General features: G+C 40.1%; 1 protein-coding gene and 1 pseudogene across 4 annotated transcripts in view; one reads left to right on the forward strand and one right to left on the reverse strand.

The window, feature by feature from the left end:
• PTPN2 (protein tyrosine phosphatase non-receptor type 2) overlaps positions 1-20,037 on the forward strand; it is a 76,493-nt gene extending 56,456 nt beyond the window's left edge. For 2 of the 4 annotated variants that reach the window (XM_059894113.1, XM_059894116.1), the window contains 4 exons: positions 3,228-3,437; positions 4,634-4,786; positions 9,574-9,755; positions 13,146-13,799. In XM_059894113.1, coding sequence (XP_059750096.1) covers positions 3,228-3,437; positions 4,634-4,786; positions 9,574-9,755; positions 13,146-13,353 — 753 coding nt within the window. In that variant the 3' untranslated portion in view covers positions 13,354-13,799. Of the gene's footprint in view, positions 1-3,227; positions 3,438-4,633; positions 4,787-9,573; positions 9,756-13,145; positions 13,800-17,231; positions 17,347-19,669 lie in introns of those variants that run through there. The other 2 variants (XM_059894114.1, XM_059894115.1) reach the window with 2 other exon arrangements.
• Positions 12,197-12,598, reverse strand: LOC132347953 (prefoldin subunit 4-like; annotated as a pseudogene).
• Positions 20,038-21,287: the final 1,250 nt, after the last annotated feature.

Genomic DNA, 21,287 nt, shown 5'->3' on the forward strand with positions numbered 1-21,287 from the left:
GATCACCACGTCTCTTCACATGCCACCACGTGCAGGTGTTGCCTTGTTTACCCTTCACAGCAGCCTTGTGAGATCAGTACTTTCTTAAACCCCATTTACAGGTGACGGAACTGGGGCTTGTGAAATTCTTGGAAACAATCTTGCTACCTTCTTTCTGTGCCTAAAGTGTGAAAATTGGGTCTGGGGCTGTAGAGCTGTATAGATTTTTAAGTAATAATTAGAACATTTATAGTCTTACTCATATTGATAACAATTATAGTTAACTTGCATTTGAATGGCTCTAGACAGCGCACAATTAAATTGCCCCCAGGCTCTCAGCTCTTGTACCTACTCAGCTCATAGTTTAGCTTCCTGACCTCCATGGACCATGAGCTTGTCATCTGCTTCAAAGACGTTACATTTAAAATTCTTCAAAAAATGTAAATGAGATTTTGCCCTAAGAAGAACGGTGAACTGCTGACATCTTTGTGCAGAGGGTGGTGTCCATGATGTAGTGCTTTATGGAGAAAACTGGGCAGGTGTGTGCAGACCGGCTGGAGTGGGGTGTGAGGGGTGGCGGTGAGAAGGGACGGAGCCGACTGGGCGTCACAGCAGGACTGAGGGGCTTGGTGACCGAGCAGGAGGGAAGGGTGAGTCCGCTGTTTGAAACTAGGAGTTTGTCAGAAACTGTAGAGTCTAAATGTAGAGACTGTTCGGAATAAAGATGAATTTTGTTTTAGCTCTGTATGCTTTGGAACCCTTTCCCCCCTTCTCGTTTTTTTTCCGGCATGAAAAAGAGGGAAAGGTATCCAATCGTTCATATAAACTTTTTTTTATACCAGAGTAGTAAACATATGGATCTTATTACTTCTGTGGTCCTTTGGGAATTATGTGATTTTTGTGAGCTAAGTTTTTTGAATCTTGTTTCAGTAGGAGTAGGAGTGAATTAATACAAAATTAACCTCTGAGAAGTTCTTTAGACTGGGAAGAAAAAGATGGATTTTCAAAAATCTATTAGTGAGAAAGACTGTATTATACAGTGGTGAGCATTTCTGGGAACTGGCTTTGAGCATCCCAGACAGTGTGACCTGAATTTGAAAGAAATAAAGAGGCCACTAGTCTTAAGCCAAAATCATACAAGCAAAGAAAAAGCAAGTAGTTGCCCAGGATTGTGGGGTAACTGTAGGTTTTGGGCCAGGAGGTGATGCATAGTTGAACCTACACCATATAGGCCACACCCTAGGGAGCACTCCCCTGGGAGCAGGGCCCTGGCGCCACCCCTCCTAGGCCTGGGACCTCCAGCAGGTCCACCTGGACCTGGCTGAGGCCCATGCGGACCAGGGCTGGGCCTCTGTGCATGGTCAGCACAGTGTGGTGGCTGAGGACTGCAGCGGGGTGGCTGTCGGGGGAGAGGGATAAAGACACCCACTGGAATCTGAGGCCCTATTTAAAGGAAGATGCGGTTGAGTTAACCGTGTGCCTGGGCTGATGGAGGAAAGGACTTCGGACCCCAGTCCTGTGTGGGTATCAGATGGCTGCCATTTACGGTTTTCTAGAAGGAAGCTACAGTTTAGCCTCCTTAATTTGGAATGTTTTAAACACTGCTTTTACATACAGTAAGATACAATCTTTTTGATATACAGGTCTGAGTTTTGACAGTGCATTCATGTCACCACCTGCCCAGTCAAGATAAAGAACAGTTTTATCACCATCCCCTAGCTACACACACGCGCGTGCGCGCGTCCCTCATGCTGCCTGTGTGCAGTCAGCCCGGCCCCACTCCCAGCTCATGGCTACCACTGGGCTGGTTTCAATTCCTATAATTTTGTCTTTTCCATGCTGTCATGTAAATGGAATCGTACAGTATACAGCCTTTAGAGTCTGTTGCTTTCACTTAGCATAATTAATTTGGAATTTAAAAGGAAATGTTTTGAATTTTAATAATCACAATGAGCATTTTAATTAGTAATAGGAAATCTTCTAGTACCTTCAGTGTACTGAGAACCTATGGATCACAGTGTATTTGGAATTATGAAAGCTGGATGTCAAGAAAAATTAGCCACTAAACGCATATAATTAAAATTTTTTTTTAACTTCTGCACTGTATTTTATCAGTGCTGTACCTCATATAACTGAGTCTGGGACTTAGGAGTCTTAATTTGTACTGAAAAAAGGTAAATATTATTTTTTTAAAAAGGCTAAGTTTAATTTTGTAAATTTGTATTGAAAGGTAGATGCTGTAAAAGTAACCATTAAAAAAATCAGGGTTTTTTATGCTGCTTCTGTGGCTCCTTCTTCCAAAATAGTCCTGTAATTAAAGCTGAAACACTGTGCAAAGATGTGTTAGCGGGTCGCTGCTCCCTCTGTGAATGAAGAGCAGAAGGCAGAGAAGTGCTCCTGGGGGCAGAGGGCCTTTGGCAAAAGCCAAGGAACGTTTTCATAATGAGTTAGTCAGAAATAAAGGTCGTCGAGAATATCCAGGAAGTGGTGGTGAGTGCCAGGCAGGCTTTACGAGACAGGAAACACTTAGCATGTTGGTAAACCATGTTAGCACATCAGCAAAGGCATGTCAGCAGTTCTAGGATTGGAAATTGTTACCATGGGGAAAAGCAGCAATTAGGAGAGCAATTTCAGTTAAAAATGTAAAGATTGTTTCTTTAAATTAATTCTTGAGTTGTTCCTCTGTGCCTGTATAGCAGAATCTAAAAGATAACTCATATAATGGGGAACATTATATTTTTTAAAACTTAGAAATTCTTAAAAAGGAAACCATTAAAGAATGTAAAATTAAACTGGTAGAAATTTTAAAAAATAGAATAGAATCCAGTCATCATGATGTATGAATTAAAGAGAATCCTGGCAGCATGTATGGTGCAGGTCAATGGTTGGGAACCCAAGTGCTGCTCTAATCCTGCCTCTGCCATTTTCTGATGTGTGACCTTGGGTGCATTACTTAACCCTTCACCTCAGTTTTCTCATCTGGAAAATGGGTTTTAGTAGGATTGTCGTATGGGTTAATACATAAAAAGCTTAAAACATGCCTACAAAATAATAAGTGTTACAGGAGTGTTAGTTATTATTAATATATTCCAAATTCTCCTAAAGAAAATCTTCCCACACTTGTGTATGTGATTATCAAAAACCAATGAAAAATCATGGTACATTACACAAAACACATCTTTCTGCAGTAGACTTTTAAAAGAAAAAACTCAGAACTAACATTTCCCCCCTTGATTTTCACTTTTTAGAGTGGTGAAACCAGAACAATATCTCACTTTCATTATACTACCTGGCCAGATTTCGGAGTCCCTGAATCACCAGCTTCATTTCTCAATTTCTTATTTAAAGTGCGAGAGTCTGGCTCCTTGAATCCTGAACACGGGCCTGCGGTGATCCACTGTAGTGCCGGCATTGGGCGGTCAGGCACCTTTTCTCTGGTGGACACTTGTCTTGTTCTGGTAAGTGACCTCATTTCAGTCTTCTGTACCTTTTTATTGTTTCCACTGGCAGAAGTAAGCTCGAATGTCAGGATCCCAGAACTGTGTTTTTCAAACTTAAACTTCTGCCTTCTTTTAGAAAAACCAAAAACTCTCATTCACATCCTTTCAGCTGCCTCTTGCTGTGACTGGTGGGGCTGCGTCCAAGATAATTCTAGAGCTCTTGAAGGAGACTTTTCATGGTAGCTTTTGTTACCTAAATGATGGGTCCTCTCCCCCGCCCTTCTTATTTTTCAAACATCAGTTGGTAGATAATATTGAATTCCTTCTTGCCTTAGTTTCCTTGTTTACAAACTGCAGAGAGTGAGAGTATTCTCCTCCCAGGACTGTCATGAGAATTAAGTGGATGAGTGCATTTAGAACACTTTCTAAGCCCTCGGTGAGTGTGGGTTTTAATATCATTCCCTGAGGTTCCTGTTGTGCCCGAGGGCTGTGTTCTTTCTCCACCAGCCTTCCCAGCCCCAGCCTGGGTACCGGCCTGTGCCTTTCCTCCCTTTAGGTTGATGGGGAGGGTATCTTAGCACGTCTACTGTGTTACCACTCTGCCTAATATCCTATACTTCAGTCAAAAGCGGCTTGTTATGTTAACTTTGACGTATTTAAGAACTCTAAGCATCTGTTCTGTTAATGGTAAATATTAAAACTGGATCGTGTGTTTGCCTGTTCCCTGCCAAATGTAACTTCAGCAGCTGTTCTCTTTTCTGGTTGGGGTGTGGGTGCGTGGATCCAGCCCCAGCTGGTGCAGCGGCCCCGTGGTGTCCTTGTGGGTCTAGCTGTTTCCGCCTTTCTGCTCCAGCACCCTAAGGTGGCTGCCGTACACAGACGTGAAGGCAGAGGGGCGCCGAACGAAAAGATTTACTCCTGCCAAGACCTTCTTAAAAAAGGAAGGCACTAATTTCGATGTATTTATCCTTGCATTAAGCCAGAATGGGCCATAAATCCTCCCTTCGACCAACCACTAGCCAGAGTATATGAGATTCCTGTTGGTTGGAGCCAGCTGTGAGTTAGCTGAAGGGCCAGGAGTCCTCCCTCTGCTGCCTGGACGGGGCAGACGGGCAACCTGTGCTGACTTGCTCTCTTAGCGGTTTTCCTGTACTGCTTCTCTTTCCTGGACTCTTAACAACAAAAAGCTTGAATAATGTTTACCTTTCTTGCAGATGGAAAAAGGAGACAATATTAATATTAAACAACTGTTACTGAATATGAGAAAATACCGAATGGGGCTGATTCAGACACCAGATCAACTCAGATTTTCATACATGACTATAATAGAAGGAGCAAAGTTTATAAAGGGAGATTCAAGTATACAGGTAAACTGTGTATCAAATACGATTTGCATCACATAGCTGCACTCCGTTTATGCACGTGTCTTCTCCCTTCCTTCCAAAAAAGCATGTTTACATTAATGTGGTGAATCCAGCTGGCCCCTAAGATTGTAAAATGTGTGCCCCCCTCCTCCTGTGTACCTCAGCCTCATGTTAAATCCTGCCTGTCACTCAGAAGCCCGAGTGGGGACACAATTTCATTAAAGAAAGTAAGGTTTCTTGTAGAGGAGGGTTTAAGTATTTCATCATTAAAATAACCAGAAAATTTAGCTACTTTTGCCCCATTAAAAACCTGATCTGGAGTTATACAAGAACACTTAGTTTATATCATAGATATTTCATCTTTTATAACAATGAGCAAGCAACTTGAGTACTTGCAGCAAACTTAATGAAATTTCAGGAGAATGTTATTTTTCTCTGGTTGGTGGCTTTATTCCTATGAAGGTATTTTTATTCCACATTTGTAAAAGCTAAGTTCAAAGACTGATTATCAGAAATCTGTGTTTATGTACTAACGTAACATGTGGAATAGAAACAGAAGTAACAACAGACACCCGTTTCTTGTCTGAGCTGATCATACGGAATTGGACATAAGCAGTTGGAATTCTTTATTTTTCTCTTACATGAACCATTTGCTTGCTCTTCAGCTTCTGTGATTACTAGCCAAAGCAGGAATATTCTGAATAAGCCCTCCTTTATAACTGAGATCACACCATCTGTCAAAATGGAATGAGATATAAGTAGTTAAGTGTTGTATGGATTACACAGACATTTAAATATTCTTAAGCAATTTTATTTATCAGCTAACTTTTTTGTTCCGATCATTGGTGTTATTTTAACTATTCAAGACAATCTATTGTATTTATCAATAAAAATTTTAAGTTTTATTTAAAAGGTCCCCCCCCCAAATCTTTAGCATTAAAGAATAATTTTTTTTAAATTAATTAGATTATTTATTTATTTATTTTTGGCTGCGTTGGGTCTTCATTGCTGCGCGTGGGCTTTCTCTAGTTGCGGTGAGCCGGGGCTACTCTTCGTTGCATTGCGTGGGCTTTTCATTGTGGTGACTTCTCTGTTGCGGAGCACGGGCTCTAGGCGTGCAGACTTCAGTAGTTGTGGCACGCAGGCTCAGTAGTTGTGGCTCACAGGCTTAGTTGCTCCGTGGCATGTGGGATCTTCCTGGACCAGAGCTTGAACCCGTGTCCCCTGCATTGGCAGGTGGATTCTTAACCACTGTGCCACCAGGGAAGCCCCCTAAAGAATAATTTTTAATGAAGAGAAACGTCAGTCTGTAAAGTGTTTGGTATGTGAAGATTAAGCCCATGAGGCACAAGACCCTCCTCCGACGTTACCTCAGATGTCCAGGATTAGGAACAAGTCTCTCTTTAATCTTGGCTTGTGTCTGCCAGTTTACATGCAGAGGTTTTCCCCACACACTTCTGTTGCTTCCTTGCTAATTTCCTGGCTGTTCTTACAGACTGAGTAACTCTACGGAACATGTGCTGTCCTTTGGATACTATCCCTTGCTCCACCTTAATTTTTTTTCAAGTTTCGTTCCTTTAGTTTTAGAATATATATGTGCCTCCTGTGCAGATCGTTTTCCCCACAGAGATGAGTTTTATGGACGGGCTTTTGTGTGGTCCCTGTTGTCGTGACAGTGCAGTTTGTGTCTCGGAAGAACTTTTTCTACCCCAGTTTATCTGGTGCAGTGTGGCCATCAGATCTCCAACTCAGCACCTTTATCCCTCATTCAGACAGACCCAGGCATCCTTTGCCTCCGTCCAAATGGGATGTTGGAAGTGTCTCTATTTTTCAAGTGCTCAGGATCAGAAAGCCTGTTACCTTCCGGAGGGCTCAGTTTCCACAGAAATGATCTTAGCAAGGCTCTAATAATTTATATGGTGCTGTGAAATTTTTTAAATTTTAGATAATCGATTAGTACATATTGAGTATAAAAGAATTCAGAGAATGTGAAAGTATATCATTTACAAAGTAGAAGTCTTCGCTAACTCACCCCCCAAATATGTAACCATTGAGGCCTGTGTGTATTCTTCCAGGACTGCGTATTTATGCCTATGGACTTGTTTATTTTATGTAGATATTTTCTCCTTCTGGAACCCCGCTGTCTAATGCTGGAGCCACGTGTTCTGTTGAGTGTTGAGATGTAGCCAGTCTGAATCGAGTTCTGCTTAAAGTATAAGATGTACAAATATAGGGAGAAAAAGTGTAAAATATCTCAGTAATTTAAAAAATATTGATTATATGTTCAAATGAAAATATTTTTAAATGTTGAATTAAATAAAACATCTTGTCAAAATTCATCTTTTTTTAAAACGTGGCTATTAGACATTTTTAAAGTTATATATGTGGCTCGCATTACATTTCATTGGACGGTGCCATACTAGAACCTTAGCTTAGACCAGAAATCTCAGAGAAGTAAATTTCCCTGAAATCTTAAATCATAAAACTTTATTGTTACAAAGATCTAGAGTTACTTTGTTAATGTGGATACCCCGAACTGCATGACTCTGTCCCATGTCCCAAAAAGTGTCTCATAGGACATACAAGGATGTGATAGGCAGTTTATGGACTTGTCTGTCTCTCCATACATCTGCCTCCTCCCCTTTGCCTCTTATTTTTGGGGAAAATTAATATTTGTAAGAAGAAAGAAGGAAGCTTTTCAAGTGTGAGTTGATGGCAGTGGGGTGAGGGATGCCATCTGTCCAGAAGCACCCATGCTGTGTAAGCTTCGTCTCTGGTTCTTTTTCCTAAAGGGGGCCTCTGTCTTCACCTTCAGTCTTAATCTAGATTTACAGGATACGAGTGGTGTTTTCATTATTGGCTACAGTTTCATGTTAGTTTTCCTGTGAAGATTTCTGGCATATGTGGATATAAAATGATTTAGAACCTGCCAGGACAAAGGAGAGCTGTTAATATTCACATCTAAAGTGACTGTATCTGAAACCAGTAACTGTGTTTGTGATGATAATCACATAGCATACACAACTAATAAAGTTATAAGTAAATATATACTTTTAACAAATTACAGTGGGTTTCGAGTTTAAATACATCACTTTACAGCTCCTTCGAGGGGCTTTCTTCAGTGAGAAATGGGGGTGGGGTTGCGGATGGTGTGGGGGGCATTGCTCCGCGAGTGCGGTTCAGCTGAGTGTGCGGTCGGGAGAGGTGAGCAGCCCCGTCTGCTCCAAATGGGAGCCGAGGGCAGTGCCGGGTCCCTGGCCTCACAGTCGGCAGCACCGGCAGCACAGCCGAGGCAGGTGAGCCTGGAGCCTGCTTGCCAGGCGTGTCACAGGGGAGGCAAAGTTGAGTGAGTTTGCTGCCCAGAGACCTGGCAAAATGACATTGCCCTTTGTTTTTTCTTTTTAAAATTCACTAGCATTAAATTTCTCTTTCTCCCCCACCCTCCTGCTGACTCTTCTTGTTGACAGATTCTGGATTTGTTGCATATTCTGGGAAGTGGTCCAGTAAGACTTGGTTTTTGGCATCATCTTGTTTATTGACATTGTTGAGTTTTGTCCAAGTATAAGGCCAAGTTGCTGTAACCAGATCTCAGTGAAGAATTGACCAGCATGCATTCTGGAGACAGTTTACATTTTTGTTGGATACTTAAACTATCTGGTGTCTGACACTGATGATTATTTCCGAGATGCAGAGCCTTGTGAGGGGTTCAAATCCCGACTCTGCTACTCATTAGCTGTCATCTCATTAGTCACAACAAGTCCCAAGGCAGGTGACAGTCCTGTTTCATTGGAGGAAGATAGGATGTCTCTTCATCTTGGTCTAAATCCTGCCTGATCTGAAGTCCAGGCGTGCTGAGGAGTCTTCCCAACCCAGTGTCCAGCCAGCTGCCTGGGCTGCTGGTGTACCTGGTGGGGACAGTCAACTTGAAGGCCTCTGGCACTGCAGGGACCTGCTGGGAGGTCTCACCATTGGTTCTCTGCTAAACTGGACAGTGGCAATGAGCAGGGCACACTGGGTCACGTTCAAGGGCCATCTTGGTCACTCTTCCAGAGGCACATGCCTCTGGATTAGGAGATGGCACAATCTGACTTTGGCGAAGATCTTCTTACTAGGACCAGTATTTTGGTGAGGTTAAAGTCACTACGTTTTATTAAGATTATTGTATTCAACTACATACTGATGTGCATCAATATTAAATGCTTTATTATTGGGACTTCCCTGGTGGCGCAGTGGTTCAGAATCCTTCTGCCAGTGCAGGGGACACGGGTTCAAGCCCTGGTCTGGGAGGATCCCACATGCCGCAGAGCAACTAAGCCCGTGTGCCACAACTACTGAGCCTGTGCTCTAGAGCCCACGAGTCACAACTACTGAGCCCACGTGCCACAACTACTGAGCCCACGTGCCACAACTACTGAAACCCATGTGCCTAGAGCCTGTGCTCTGCAACAAGAGAAACCACCGCGATGAGAAGCCCATGCACCGCAACGAAGAGTAGCCCCCACTCGCCGCAACTAGAGAAAGCCCACGTGCAGCAATGAAGACCCAACGCAACTAAGATAGATAGATAGATAGATAGATTTATTAAAAATGCTTTATTATTATTAAGTATTCAACTTAAAATAGACGTAGCTAGAAGTGGTATGACAAAACACATTTTTCTTTTTCATTCATATGTTAGCATCACCAGGTTTTCTTAAGTTAAATATAGAATTTCAGTTTCATAAATTTTATTTAAGGAAAGTCAAAACTTTAGTGTTTGCATTTGTTTCTCATTTCTCTTCCCTACTTAGAAACGGTGGAAAGAACTTTCTAAGGAAGATGTATGTCCTGTTTTCGATCATTCACCAACCAAAATAATGACTGAAAAATACAACGGGAACAGGATAGGCCTAGAAGAAGAAAAACTGACAAGTGACAGGTATACAGGACTGTCCTCTAAAATGCAAGATACGCTGGAGGAAAACAGTGAGAGGTAAGGTTACTGCAATAACAATGCTTGAAAAGATGAGACTTTTATTTTAATAAGTTCTGTGGATGGGAACTAATATAGACCCTTAGTGTATTGAATTAATGTAACCATTTATTTATTACTTAAGGGCATTTAAGTAGTATATAATGACATCATTGATCTCAAAGAAGCTAATACTTAAAGACAGAAACCTGTTGGAAAATGGTTTAACACAATACTTATTGAGTGTAAGAGTTAATATAATTAGATGCTAAAATGTGTAGTATGGTGCAGAAAACAGACAGTATGAATACCTGCCATTTGTACAGTTATATAGTGTTCATGCTACTGTTACAATGTAATTGATAATATGCCTTTAATACCATTATGAAATAATTAAATGAATATTTCAATTTAATTCTGTTGTTGGAAGAAAAAAATATTTTTCAAAAAAAATCACATAAAATGCCCTATACTTTTTGAGTTTTGAATCCATATGAATGTGTAAACTCGTCAAGTTTTTAAATTTGAAAAATTACGTTTCTTGGGCTCCAAATATCTCACACATTACGAAGCTGGTGTCCTGAGGTGTGAGTCTCTCAGAAAAGTGAATGAGCTCTTTTACTCCCTCTCTTCAATATCTCTGAAAGACTTTTTTCTTTTCTTTTTGTCAAATATGCTTTTTCTTGTGGAAAATTTTATGCTGTAGTCATATTTGTTACAGTGGGATCTTGGGATGTGCTGTGAAAATCGTTAAGGTCTCCTATACATTATAGCTTCAGTTCTGTATTTCCCCAATATAAAAATTGCCTGAAATTTTATAAAAGGTAGCGTATTACAGTACGTAGTAAGTTGCTGTATATCATATTGAAGAGTTTATTATGACCTAGCAGTGTTACTCCTTGTGTGTGGCTTCAGTGGTTTAGACTACAAGTTAAAGCATAAAGTTGTTTCTTCTTCTACCTTAGATTTACCAGTTTTAAGTCAGGAAATAATACTGGGAGCTCTGTATCCTTTTATATATTTTATATATGTTTTGCCTGATCTTGACTACAGTGTAATTTTTTTTATTGGCAGGTACACACATACTTGTTATAGTGAATTGTCAGTCCAGAGAGTGAATTCTGACTAATAATTTTTGCAAGTCATTGTAGGAAATATTCAGGTAGAGTTCACACAGCCAGAGATACCTGTGTGTGTGATAAGTTAAAGTGAAAAAGACATTAGGAAGACTGCAAAGCATATGGAGATGAGCAAAATATAGTCCCCAAATTGCTAATACACTTAGGGGACAAAACAAGGACCCAGACTAGCAACATAAATTATTCACTATAAATGAAATGCCATAGGATGAGAGTAGAAGGGCTCTAGAGGGTGAGAGAACCAGAGAGAAGAGGTTTCTTAGTTTAGAAGGAAACAAACTTGGAGAACAGCAAAAAAACACCATTTGGGCAAGAATGAGGTTGTACATGGCAGGAGAACACATGCTCTTGTCTCTTGGGTGTGTAACTAGGAGTGGGGTTGCTGGGCCACACGTGGCCACTCCGTGTTGAGCATTTTTTGGCCAGTTTTCCAAGCGGCTGCATCACTTCACCTTCCCACCAGCAATGTCTGAAGGTGCCAGTATTCCCACGTAATTTAACGTTGATAAAATAATCTAATATGTAGTCCATATTCAGAGTTCTCTAATTATAAAAAAAATCCACCTTAAAGCTTTACAGAAAATAACTGTACTGAGATATAATTTACATACCATAGAGTTCACAAAATTTAGAGCATACAGTTCACTGGATTGAGTATATGTACAGAGTTTCGTGGCCATCGCCATAATGTAATTTTGGAACATTTTTATGATCCCAGTCTCTATAGCTATTTAAAAACATAATTCAGGATCATGCATTGTATTTGGTTGATGCGGTTCTTTAGTCTCCTTTAACCTGGGACTATCCACCACCTTTAGTTTTCACCCGTTGCTGGACATTGCAGCTTATAGATGAGTTGCCTTTTAGGATGCCTCACAATCTGGATTCCTCTGATTGTTTTTCACTGTTAGATTTAGGTTAAACATTTGGGCCAGGAAAAAAGCTGCCTCTTAATGTAGTAGATGCTGAAAAGGCATTCAAGATTTCTAATCAAGCCATACCATCAGAGATGTGCTTCAGAATAATTACTGGGGTGTAGTATTTACTCTGAAGGCGTGGAAACTGGTTAGGCTTTTGCTGTAATATAAGCAGTAAGTGAAAAGAGGAGATGGATTTTGTGAGTTTTTTTTTTATTAACTGATTTTAATAACGTGACATAAAACCCCTACACTTGATATAATTGTTATGCAAAATACATAGATGAATACTGTCTTCTTTTAAAAACATAAATAAGCAAGACGTGAAAATAGGCAAGTTTCTGTTAAATAAGTGAAAAAAATTTTTAAAGTTTTGCTTTCCATATCATTTAGTGTTATAAAATGTTTAGCTTTCATCAGCTTCAGGGTTTGTGTTGCTCCCAAATTTTTCATGTAACTGAACTCTCAAATCTGCTAACACCCACTGAATTGATTCCACTCTGGATGGTAAGGCATCAGTTTCTTCTTGCAAGTTTTTCTTTGCTTCTTCTAGCATTTCTCATGTTTCTTCTTGAGAATGGCTAATGAAAACATCACCAGTCTGATGAGGTGTCATTAAGCAGTCCTCGTCTGCAAGCATGATGTCCTAACAAGCATCTTCTAAGTTTGGGAGTTGTTTCTTTTTTACTTCTGTTTCTTCCTTCAGCTCTGTGATTCTGCTTGTATTCCATGCAAATCTGTATGTCTTTTGTTGATTTTCAGAAGTAACATTGACATCTTCTGCTGTCTTCTTCATGGTGGCCGCCATCTTAGGCTTATGAGATATTTTTCAAGGGAAAAAAATAGTAGTTTTCATGTTGCCTTTGGCCATTCTTTGTGTTGTTCTGGGACCATGATCCCAGAGTCAAAGAGCTTCCTTTGGAACAAAAATTCTGTATTGAATAGGAAAATGGGATCTGGAAAAGGGATGGGCAGACAGCAGTAGGCACTCGCACAGTAGAATATTCAAGGAAATGTTAAGTATAGGGGCCTTTGTGAAAAATCAAATATGAACTCCAAAGGGGATCAGATGCCTGGGGACCCTCTGTCTTCCCACTCCTGCTGGGTGTCTAGCAAAGAAAGAAAAAATACTGACACCATGCTTCTTTTCAGGTCCTACTAAAAATATTTATTTACATAAAACTGTACCAGCAATTGTGATTGAATTACCTGAGTGCATCTCTGGACCATTTAGAGTACTGAAGCTTTTCCCCTTTTTGTTCCAGCATCTGAATGAGTTGAGAAGTGGGGTGGGGTGGGTGCTCTGCCTGCGTGGTTGAGCCCAGTCCTGCTGATGTGCTCTTGTTTGTTCACAGTGCTCTGCGCAAGCGCCTTCGGGAGGACAGGAAAGCCAGCACAGCTCAGAAGGTGCAGCAGATGAAGCAGAGGCTGAATGAGACCGAACGAAAAAGGAAAAGGTGGTTATATTGGCAACCTATTCTCACTAAGATGGGGTTTGTGTCCGTCATTTTGGTTGGCGCTTTTGTTGGCTGGACACTGTTTTTTCAGCAAAATGCCCTATAAATTATTAATTTTGCCCCGCAAGCTTCGGCACTGGTAGCTGACAGTGTTGCGTGAATCACAGGGGTTCATCTGTTAGCAAACTCCTCAGACGCCAGACGGTGCAGTTGACTAGACACCCACAGAGAACTGGGGTGTGCAGTCCCCTCAGCACCCCAAGGCGCTGCCCACACTGTACCCGCTCCCTAAAATAAAGACTTGAATGCTTCGTAAGAACTGGTACATTTTCAACTGTATTCATACATGTTAAGTATAATATTTCACCTGACCAGACTGAGAAGTCCTTTATCACGTCATTTTTGGAGGCTGTCTGGATTTTAACCTGCACTTGATATAAGCAATAAATATTGTGGTTTTATGGACATTATTACTGGAAAGAAAATGACCTTTAAGTAATGCGTGTAATGTATAATGTACTGTTCACATGGGCATCAACATTTTATATTCTTAACCATTGCAGGGTAAATATATTTTATAAGTACCTATTTAATCTTACTTTTGTAGTTAAATGTACTTTTTAAAAGCTCAATTTGAAAAAAAATCTGTTACCACAAAAAAAAATAATAAAGTGTATGTTGATTCAATTGTACTGGATACATTTCCTAAAGAAAAGTTTGATATGAGCAGGTAGAACTCTGAATAAGCAATTTTTACTATATATTTGCATTTCTTTTATGTTTTACAGTTTTCCCAATTTTAAAAAGAAAAACAAAGAAACAAAAATTTTCTCTAAAAATATCTTTGAAGGAAAATTCTCCTTACTGGCGTAGTCAGGTAACAGTTGGTCAAGACTTTGTAAAGAAACTGGTTTCTGTAAAGCCCATTATTAATACTGTTTATTTTTCAGGAAAATTTCAGTGTAATTACCCTAATTTATAATCAGGGTAAACCATAATTTAGGAAATAAAAATAACGAGCAGCATTTTATTATCCATGATTTCAGTTTATTGGACTGAAGTTTTGCAGTAAAAACTTTAAGTTCTTTCTACTTCAATAAATAGTATAATGATGTTGAAACCTACACTGTCCCTTTAACTTCTTAATGGGTATTTTTAGAGCATATTGTTTAATGAATCTAACTGCTCATTTGAGTGCTAGCTTTCTTCAGATCGTAACATTCCTTTCAGTGTTTAACTTGTTTTACTTAAACTTTAAATAGTTGTTATAAATTTATTTGCTGAAATAATGAAATCACATTATTTCAGTGGTTTTCAAACTATGCTTGTTGGATTTCTAAGGGGTCACCAGGAGGTGGTAGGAAGGACCCCAAGCTGCCAACCTTTACCTCCAACCTTTACTTCCAGCAGATAAAGTAGGCTGTCTCTGCTTTATCCACTTTACATATTAGGTACGATTGCTGCACGAAGTTTAATTATTTTCAGCGGGCAGTGATCATTTAAACAACAGTTTGAAAACCGTTGGTATAGATAGACTTTTGAGTTGGTTCGAATAGCCTTCTCGAGTGGGTTGAATTATGCTGAGAGTATGAGAGCAGGATGCAGGTGGTGCTGTGTGTGGAGGACAGTTTGTGTCACATGTGCCCACGCCCTGCTCAGCACCACTGTGTCCTGTAACCTTTACATGGAAGGAGGTAAGAGGGATGTTGCTGTGTCTGCCTGCATCACCCCTGTGTTCAGGCACCATGACCCTTACATTTTAGGTCGTTATTGGTTTAAAATCTTTCTTTCCAATTTGCTGTGGTTTATCTTTGCTAAAATGCAGTATATTACTCTGCAAGTCAAATACAGGTAGACCTATTCAATTCCAACTGGGGGTCGCCTTGCTTTCAATAAAAGGCAAAGACTTTATGGGAAACACAAGCTGATAATGATACGCTTATCCCTGGGCAGGGTGGACGTGCTTCGTGGGGCTCAGTGCTTCAGCTTTGCTCTTTGCTTCCTGTCCTTCTGGAGATGTTTGCCATAATGTATTTTTAAAATCACATCCGGTGTAGTGGACACTTGTTGATAAACTTCCGCTGCTGCAAACGTTAGTCATCTTTCCTCCTCCAGGCACATCCCTGAGGAGAGCATGTTAATTTTTACCAAGGGTTGTGTTTTTGGTGGGTGCCCTATACTAATTACTGAAAATGCGTGGCCACATGCCTGACCTTTATTAAAGAAGGCGTCTAGTCAGAGGGACGGGCCAGGCTGGGTCCTGCCCTCGGGGAACAGCAGAGGAGTCGGCAACCACGGTGGGTGTGCATCTTCCCAGAACTTGTGTCTGTAGGTCTTCGTGGTGTTTTCTAATGAGAACAGATGCTGAAAATCAGTTGTACGGTTTGACTTCGATGAGGTGCTGGTATTTTCTTAATAAAAAAGCCAGAAGCTTTATTATTTTTAAGAAAGACTATCTGCGTTAATACCTAGTTCATTTGTGTTTGTATCTGCTCCTGCCGATAAACTGACGGCACCCCGGATTCAGCACCGTCTTTTCTGGCTGTACCAACGGGCTCCGTACTCATTTCCACGTGCAGCCAAGCATTTTATGCCATCCTACCACTGAGTTTTGTCTATGCTTGCATGTGTAGAATATCTACAAATACAGTTCTCCATATTTAGTTTATCCATATGTAGCATAAAAGTGATGTAAAAGTGCATAGAGAACTTCGGTAATGTACAGACCACTTCTCATGTTTAGATGTTTTATATATTTGCTCTGTCCTTATCCTCTTCTATATTTTTGGTCCATTTCATTATGTATTAGTACTTCTACCAAGCAATGAACAAAAAAAGAGAAAGGAAGTTAAAAAGTTGATTTTTTTTTTTAAATAGCAGGTGCGTCAGAGGAAGGAATTGTGACCTTAAGTTAATTTTATGTACACTTGTGCATGTCCCCTTTGTTTCAAATAAACTAGAATTGATGGTTTGAATAAAAAAATACATATTGGTTTAAAAAATAGTTTCTGGCATGGAGCAGTCCTCCAGCTTCTGTATCAGTTCCGTCTTTGCTTTCAGCGTCCTTGACAGTGATGGTTGTTCCCACTTAGAGGTCATTTCCGTGGTGCTGGGCATGGTGCTGGGGCTTCCCACGTGTTCTCCTGGTAACCTCACAACAACCCGTGCAGCAGGTGGTGGTGTTGCTGAGCCAGAATCAGCCTGAGACTTGACCTTTCTACCTTCTCTCCTGTTGTCATCATTGAAGACTCTCATGTAGAGAATATTTTAGAATTAAATTCTCAAAGAAAGACTTAACTTCTGCAAGTCGTTTCCCTCTTAGAAAAATATCTCTGATTAGATTCTGTGTGAACAGACACAGGCTAGAACCTGATTATGTTAGAAATATTTATTGACCGTTGTATACTCTCTTTTAGTGAGTACATTTCCAGAGTGACTGCCTGGTTATTGTACAGATCTTAAAATCTAGTCTGCCTTGATTTTTACTTTCAGACACGAGTCTTACAGAGACTTTTACAATACAGTATATTGTAAGTCTAATGCTATTATGTCTATCATCCGTTTCTCCCTATGTCCAGGCAAGCGTCTAAGAGTCACACCTTCCGTCAGCACTGACTTATTTCTGGTTCCAGCAGGTCCCTGTGGGTTTGTTAGTGGGGTAGAAAGCGTGGACAAGGGCGGGGTGGCTGAGGTTAGGACTCCCGTGTCCATCCCCTGCTGGAGCTGAGTGCCTGGCAGGGATGGCGTGTTCTGGGCTCCCATTTCTACATCACAGCTATTCAAGTCTCTCTTAACTTCAGGAAGCCCTTATTTGGCGTTGACTTATCTAGATGATAGTCATCTTGTAAATAAAATTTTGAAAAACAGAAATTCAGTATTTTTTCACATAATAAAATTAAGTTCTTTTGACTTAAAATACAGGTCTTGGTCGTCCCCTGGATGATTTATTCTGGAGTTGACCTGTGTCTTTCATCTTTTCCCTAGTTCATTGGTTTGGATTTGATTCCATCTTTCCTTGTATCTGTCTTCAAAGCACTGTTTCTGGGACAGCAGCACCCACAGCCCCTACAACAGCAGATAAGTTAGAAATGCCAGGTGTCCTCTTGTTCTGCTGAATGTGTATGAGTGATGTCATGTTGCAGAGTACTGCCCTGGCTAAGCAGTGACTCAGCCCGAGGGGCTTTTAGTTGGGTCGAGGGATTGTCTTTATCAGTAACAACCTGACAATGAGAATTCTCAAACGCTATGACCGTCTCTGTGCAGTCCAGTGGGAGAATGAAAAATCCAATCATTTGGTACTCTTTCTGTTTGGGTTTTATAATTTAGAGTGGAATATGGGAATTTTAGGATTTAGGGAGGATATTACTTGCAGAGTCTACTTTAATACTACTGTCTGGTTTTCCATCACATGGTATGGGGGAGCTATAAGAAGAATGGAATGGGAATTTTTTTCTTTATGGAGACCATTTTTTAAAGAAAAGCATCAATTCTTTATTGTTGCTCTAATTTGGCATAGATTTTTTTAGACATATGATGATGTTGATACTTCAAATTACTACTATAAAAAACCTGAAGTTATTCTGAGTTTGGTGAATTCGGGAGTTTCCCACTGGGTAAGTTGATGTTGTCTGTAAGGCAGTGAGTGCCTTGCTCACCGCAGAGAAGTGTGTGGGACTCTTTTCAGTAAAGCAAGGATGAGTATCTGGTGGCAGGAACTACTTCAGTGTGGAGCCAGCCCCTGTCAAGACCTTTTAGTTGTTCTAAGGGGTAGTTCATCCTTGCTGAGTGTGTCTTTAACACACTGCTGGGGAGGCAACACCTGCCGGTTCTGCCAGTCAGTAGATACACCTCTCCGAGGTGCATCCCATTACCCGATTTTCAGACGAGAAAACTGACTCAAAGAATAAGTAACTTGCAAGGTTGTACATCTAGATCATGACAGAGCTGAGATTTGAACTCCAGTCCGTAGAATCCCGGTAACCCCAGGCCTCACGCTTTCCCATTATGTCACACGCAACCTATTTTTATGGAGTATTTAAGTGGAAAAGCATTAGACAGCTACTGTTATCCATTAAAATCCAAAATAACCCTCTTTTTATTTTTTAAGTGAAACAAATCAAAGTTTTCCCCTCCAAAAAATTTTGTGGAACAGTTTGAACTACCACTGAGCCAGAGTAATACTGGAACATCAGAGCACTCTCTAAACCAAACCATTATTTCATTTACTCTGACTGGATCAGTTCCTTGGTTTTAACAAGGGGACTTCTGAAGGTGTGGGAAACACATGCATATTTTGCAGCACTCAGGGTCAGTCAGAAGCTCCTTTCCTCACATCAGCCACTTTGGTTCAGGGTTCTCAGGTCCCTGCAAGAAGCACCTGTGGTAGTTTCTGTGACCACAGGCACCTAACAAGAATGCTTCCTTGGTGTCTGGACATTTCTCTGTCAGTGCTGGAAATGAGACACCAAGGAGCCAGCAGTCAGGAAGAAGCCAACTCGTAGTAATGGGGGTTTTGACTAAATGTTTTGGATAAATGTGTGGGTGTGGTTTATATCTCCTATTTATACACGTGGAGGCACAATAATGACAAGTATTTAGATCTGGGGTTTTTTTTGTCAGAGCAAGGGAAGTTGAGGGGAAATACGTTACCACCTCAGAAGTTCAGCTATTTGCAAATATTGTGAAATAACATTAAAAACTCACCTGCCCTTAAATTAGTTGTTATTTCATCTCTCTATCACTTGTTTAAACTCTCATTTATCTTTACTTTTTGGCATTAAAGTACAATAAATCTATCAGTTATTTTATGTCTGTGTTTTCTTTTAATACTTAAATCATGTCACTTCAGTTCTGTATTTCTGTGATCATTAGTATTACCCTTCAGGACAAAAAGCATGCTGCTAACAGTCCGTGAGTTAAAGATATAAGCCAACTTTATGTTCATACATTACATTCATAATATTTTTAGCAGTATGATACAGTGGAGGTCCAAATTGGATTAGACTTTTGCATTGAATTCTAAAGTATTGGTAAGTCTAGCACATACCATATAATCTTGCTAAACTGTTGTGGGTACATTTTTTTTTTAAACTGTCAGTATAGCTCACATGGAGGTCATTTCTTGAGTAATACAGGATGACCTAAAAAAATTAATAGTTATTAATTCTCGTAAAAGAGTGAGAGTTATGGTGCTTTAACATGAGTCTACCTCACACCACCAATTCTGTTTGAAAATCAAGCACATAAGCAGTTTTACCAAGGTAACAGTGAAGCACTCAGTGTGATTGAGTGTGATGTGTTGGAATGTTTTTTGGTTGCCTTTTTAGTTCATTGTTAGTCCTTTTATGTTTGTGTGTATCTGTGTACGTCTGTGTGTTTGGTAAATATGAATTGAATAGATGACTTCTTATTTTATGTTTTAGGCCAAGATTGACAGACACCTAAATATTCATGACTTGAGAATATTCTGCAGCTATAAATTTTGAACCATTGATGTGCAAAGCAAGACCTGAAGCCCACTCCGGAGACTAAGTGAGGCTTGATAAGCCTGTAGATTGCCTCACATTTGTCTGTTTACAAAGTAAACCTTACATCCAGGGAACGAAGAGCACCACCAGCAGAAGACTTTGCAGAACCCTTTCATTTGATGCATTGTTAAGTTTTTTAATGCGTGTGTGAAATGTAGAGAGATGTAAAAGAAATAAATTAGGAAAGACTACTTTGTATTGTACTGCCATTCCTACTGTATTTTTATACTTTTTGGCAGCATTAAATATTTTTATTAAATAGACTGTGTCGGTTTGTGTGCATTATCTTAGGACAGCTCTGCTTCAAATAATGAATGTTTTCCTAAGGGTTTGCTCTCAAGTTTTTATAACTAGCAACTGACACTTAAATTGAAATTGGTTCAAAACATTGGCCCCTTGGTTTTTTAAGATGTTTATTTAGTTACCCTATCAATATAGGTTAGGTGAATGCAACAAAAGAAAAGTTATAATAATCCTTTTGTTACCTGGAAAAATATTAATATGGATAATGGTATTAAATCAATTTTAAATAAGTACAGAAATTCAGTGCAGTTTTTAAATCACAGTGTTACTCTCTCCTTGGAGGTTGTGCTTTCCCCAAACACCTCCTGTTGTAAAGAGACCAAAGGTTCCTTCCTGAGGGGGCATTTGGCCTCTTGACCGTCTAATTTCCCGACCACGTGCTGGGTTTGGGCTCTGAATTCACTCAGTCCTCAGTCCTGGTGATACTCATCCAGAGACACGTCTGCGTCACGTGAGCATCACCGTAACGTGTGACAGCTCACTGTTGTTTTTGTTTTGACAACTGTGAAAGTTCTGTAACACCGTTCATTGAATAATCTATATCACCTTTCACAAATTTAATGACTCCCCTTTTCCTTTTTTCCTTGTTGTCCATGGGGTTTTAGTCTATTTTAGGAGTAAGCAAATGTTATTAATGCCTCTTAAATCTTTCCTAAAGAATGCGTGGAAAGTTTGTTTTACCACAAAGTACAGCAAGATAATCCTCCAGTGTGTCGACAAAGCTTCTTGAAAGCGTTCTCTGCACTCAGCTACCTCTATTTCCTGACTTCCCGATACTCTCCCCGAAGATTTTGACTTTCTCTTGCGTCACTCCAGAAATGGCCCGTAAAGGTCGTCTTAGCTCATGCTGTACCAAATGCAGTTGACACTCTTCAATTTTTCCTTCGAATGACTTCTTGACAGCAGAATGAACTCCTTTGAAGCTTCTCCGTAGACTCAAGTAAGACTTCTCTCTGGGTTTTCTCAGTCCTTCTGCCTGACTCCTCCTCCTCCTCTTTTCTTTTTTTTTTATTTTAATTTTATTTTTTATTGTGGTAAGAATACCACACGAGACCTACCCTCTTAACTTTTTAAGTATATGACACATTTATGGTACTGTTGACCGTAGCTACAGTGCTATCCAGCAGACATTAGACTGTTCTCATCTTGCTTAACTGAAACTTTATGCCTGTTGATTAGTATCTACCCACTCCCCCTCCCACAAGCCCCT

This window comes from Balaenoptera ricei, chromosome 14 (genome assembly GCF_028023285.1).
Source record: "Balaenoptera ricei isolate mBalRic1 chromosome 14, mBalRic1.hap2, whole genome shotgun sequence".
NCBI lineage: Eukaryota > Metazoa > Chordata > Mammalia > Artiodactyla > Balaenopteridae > Balaenoptera > Balaenoptera ricei.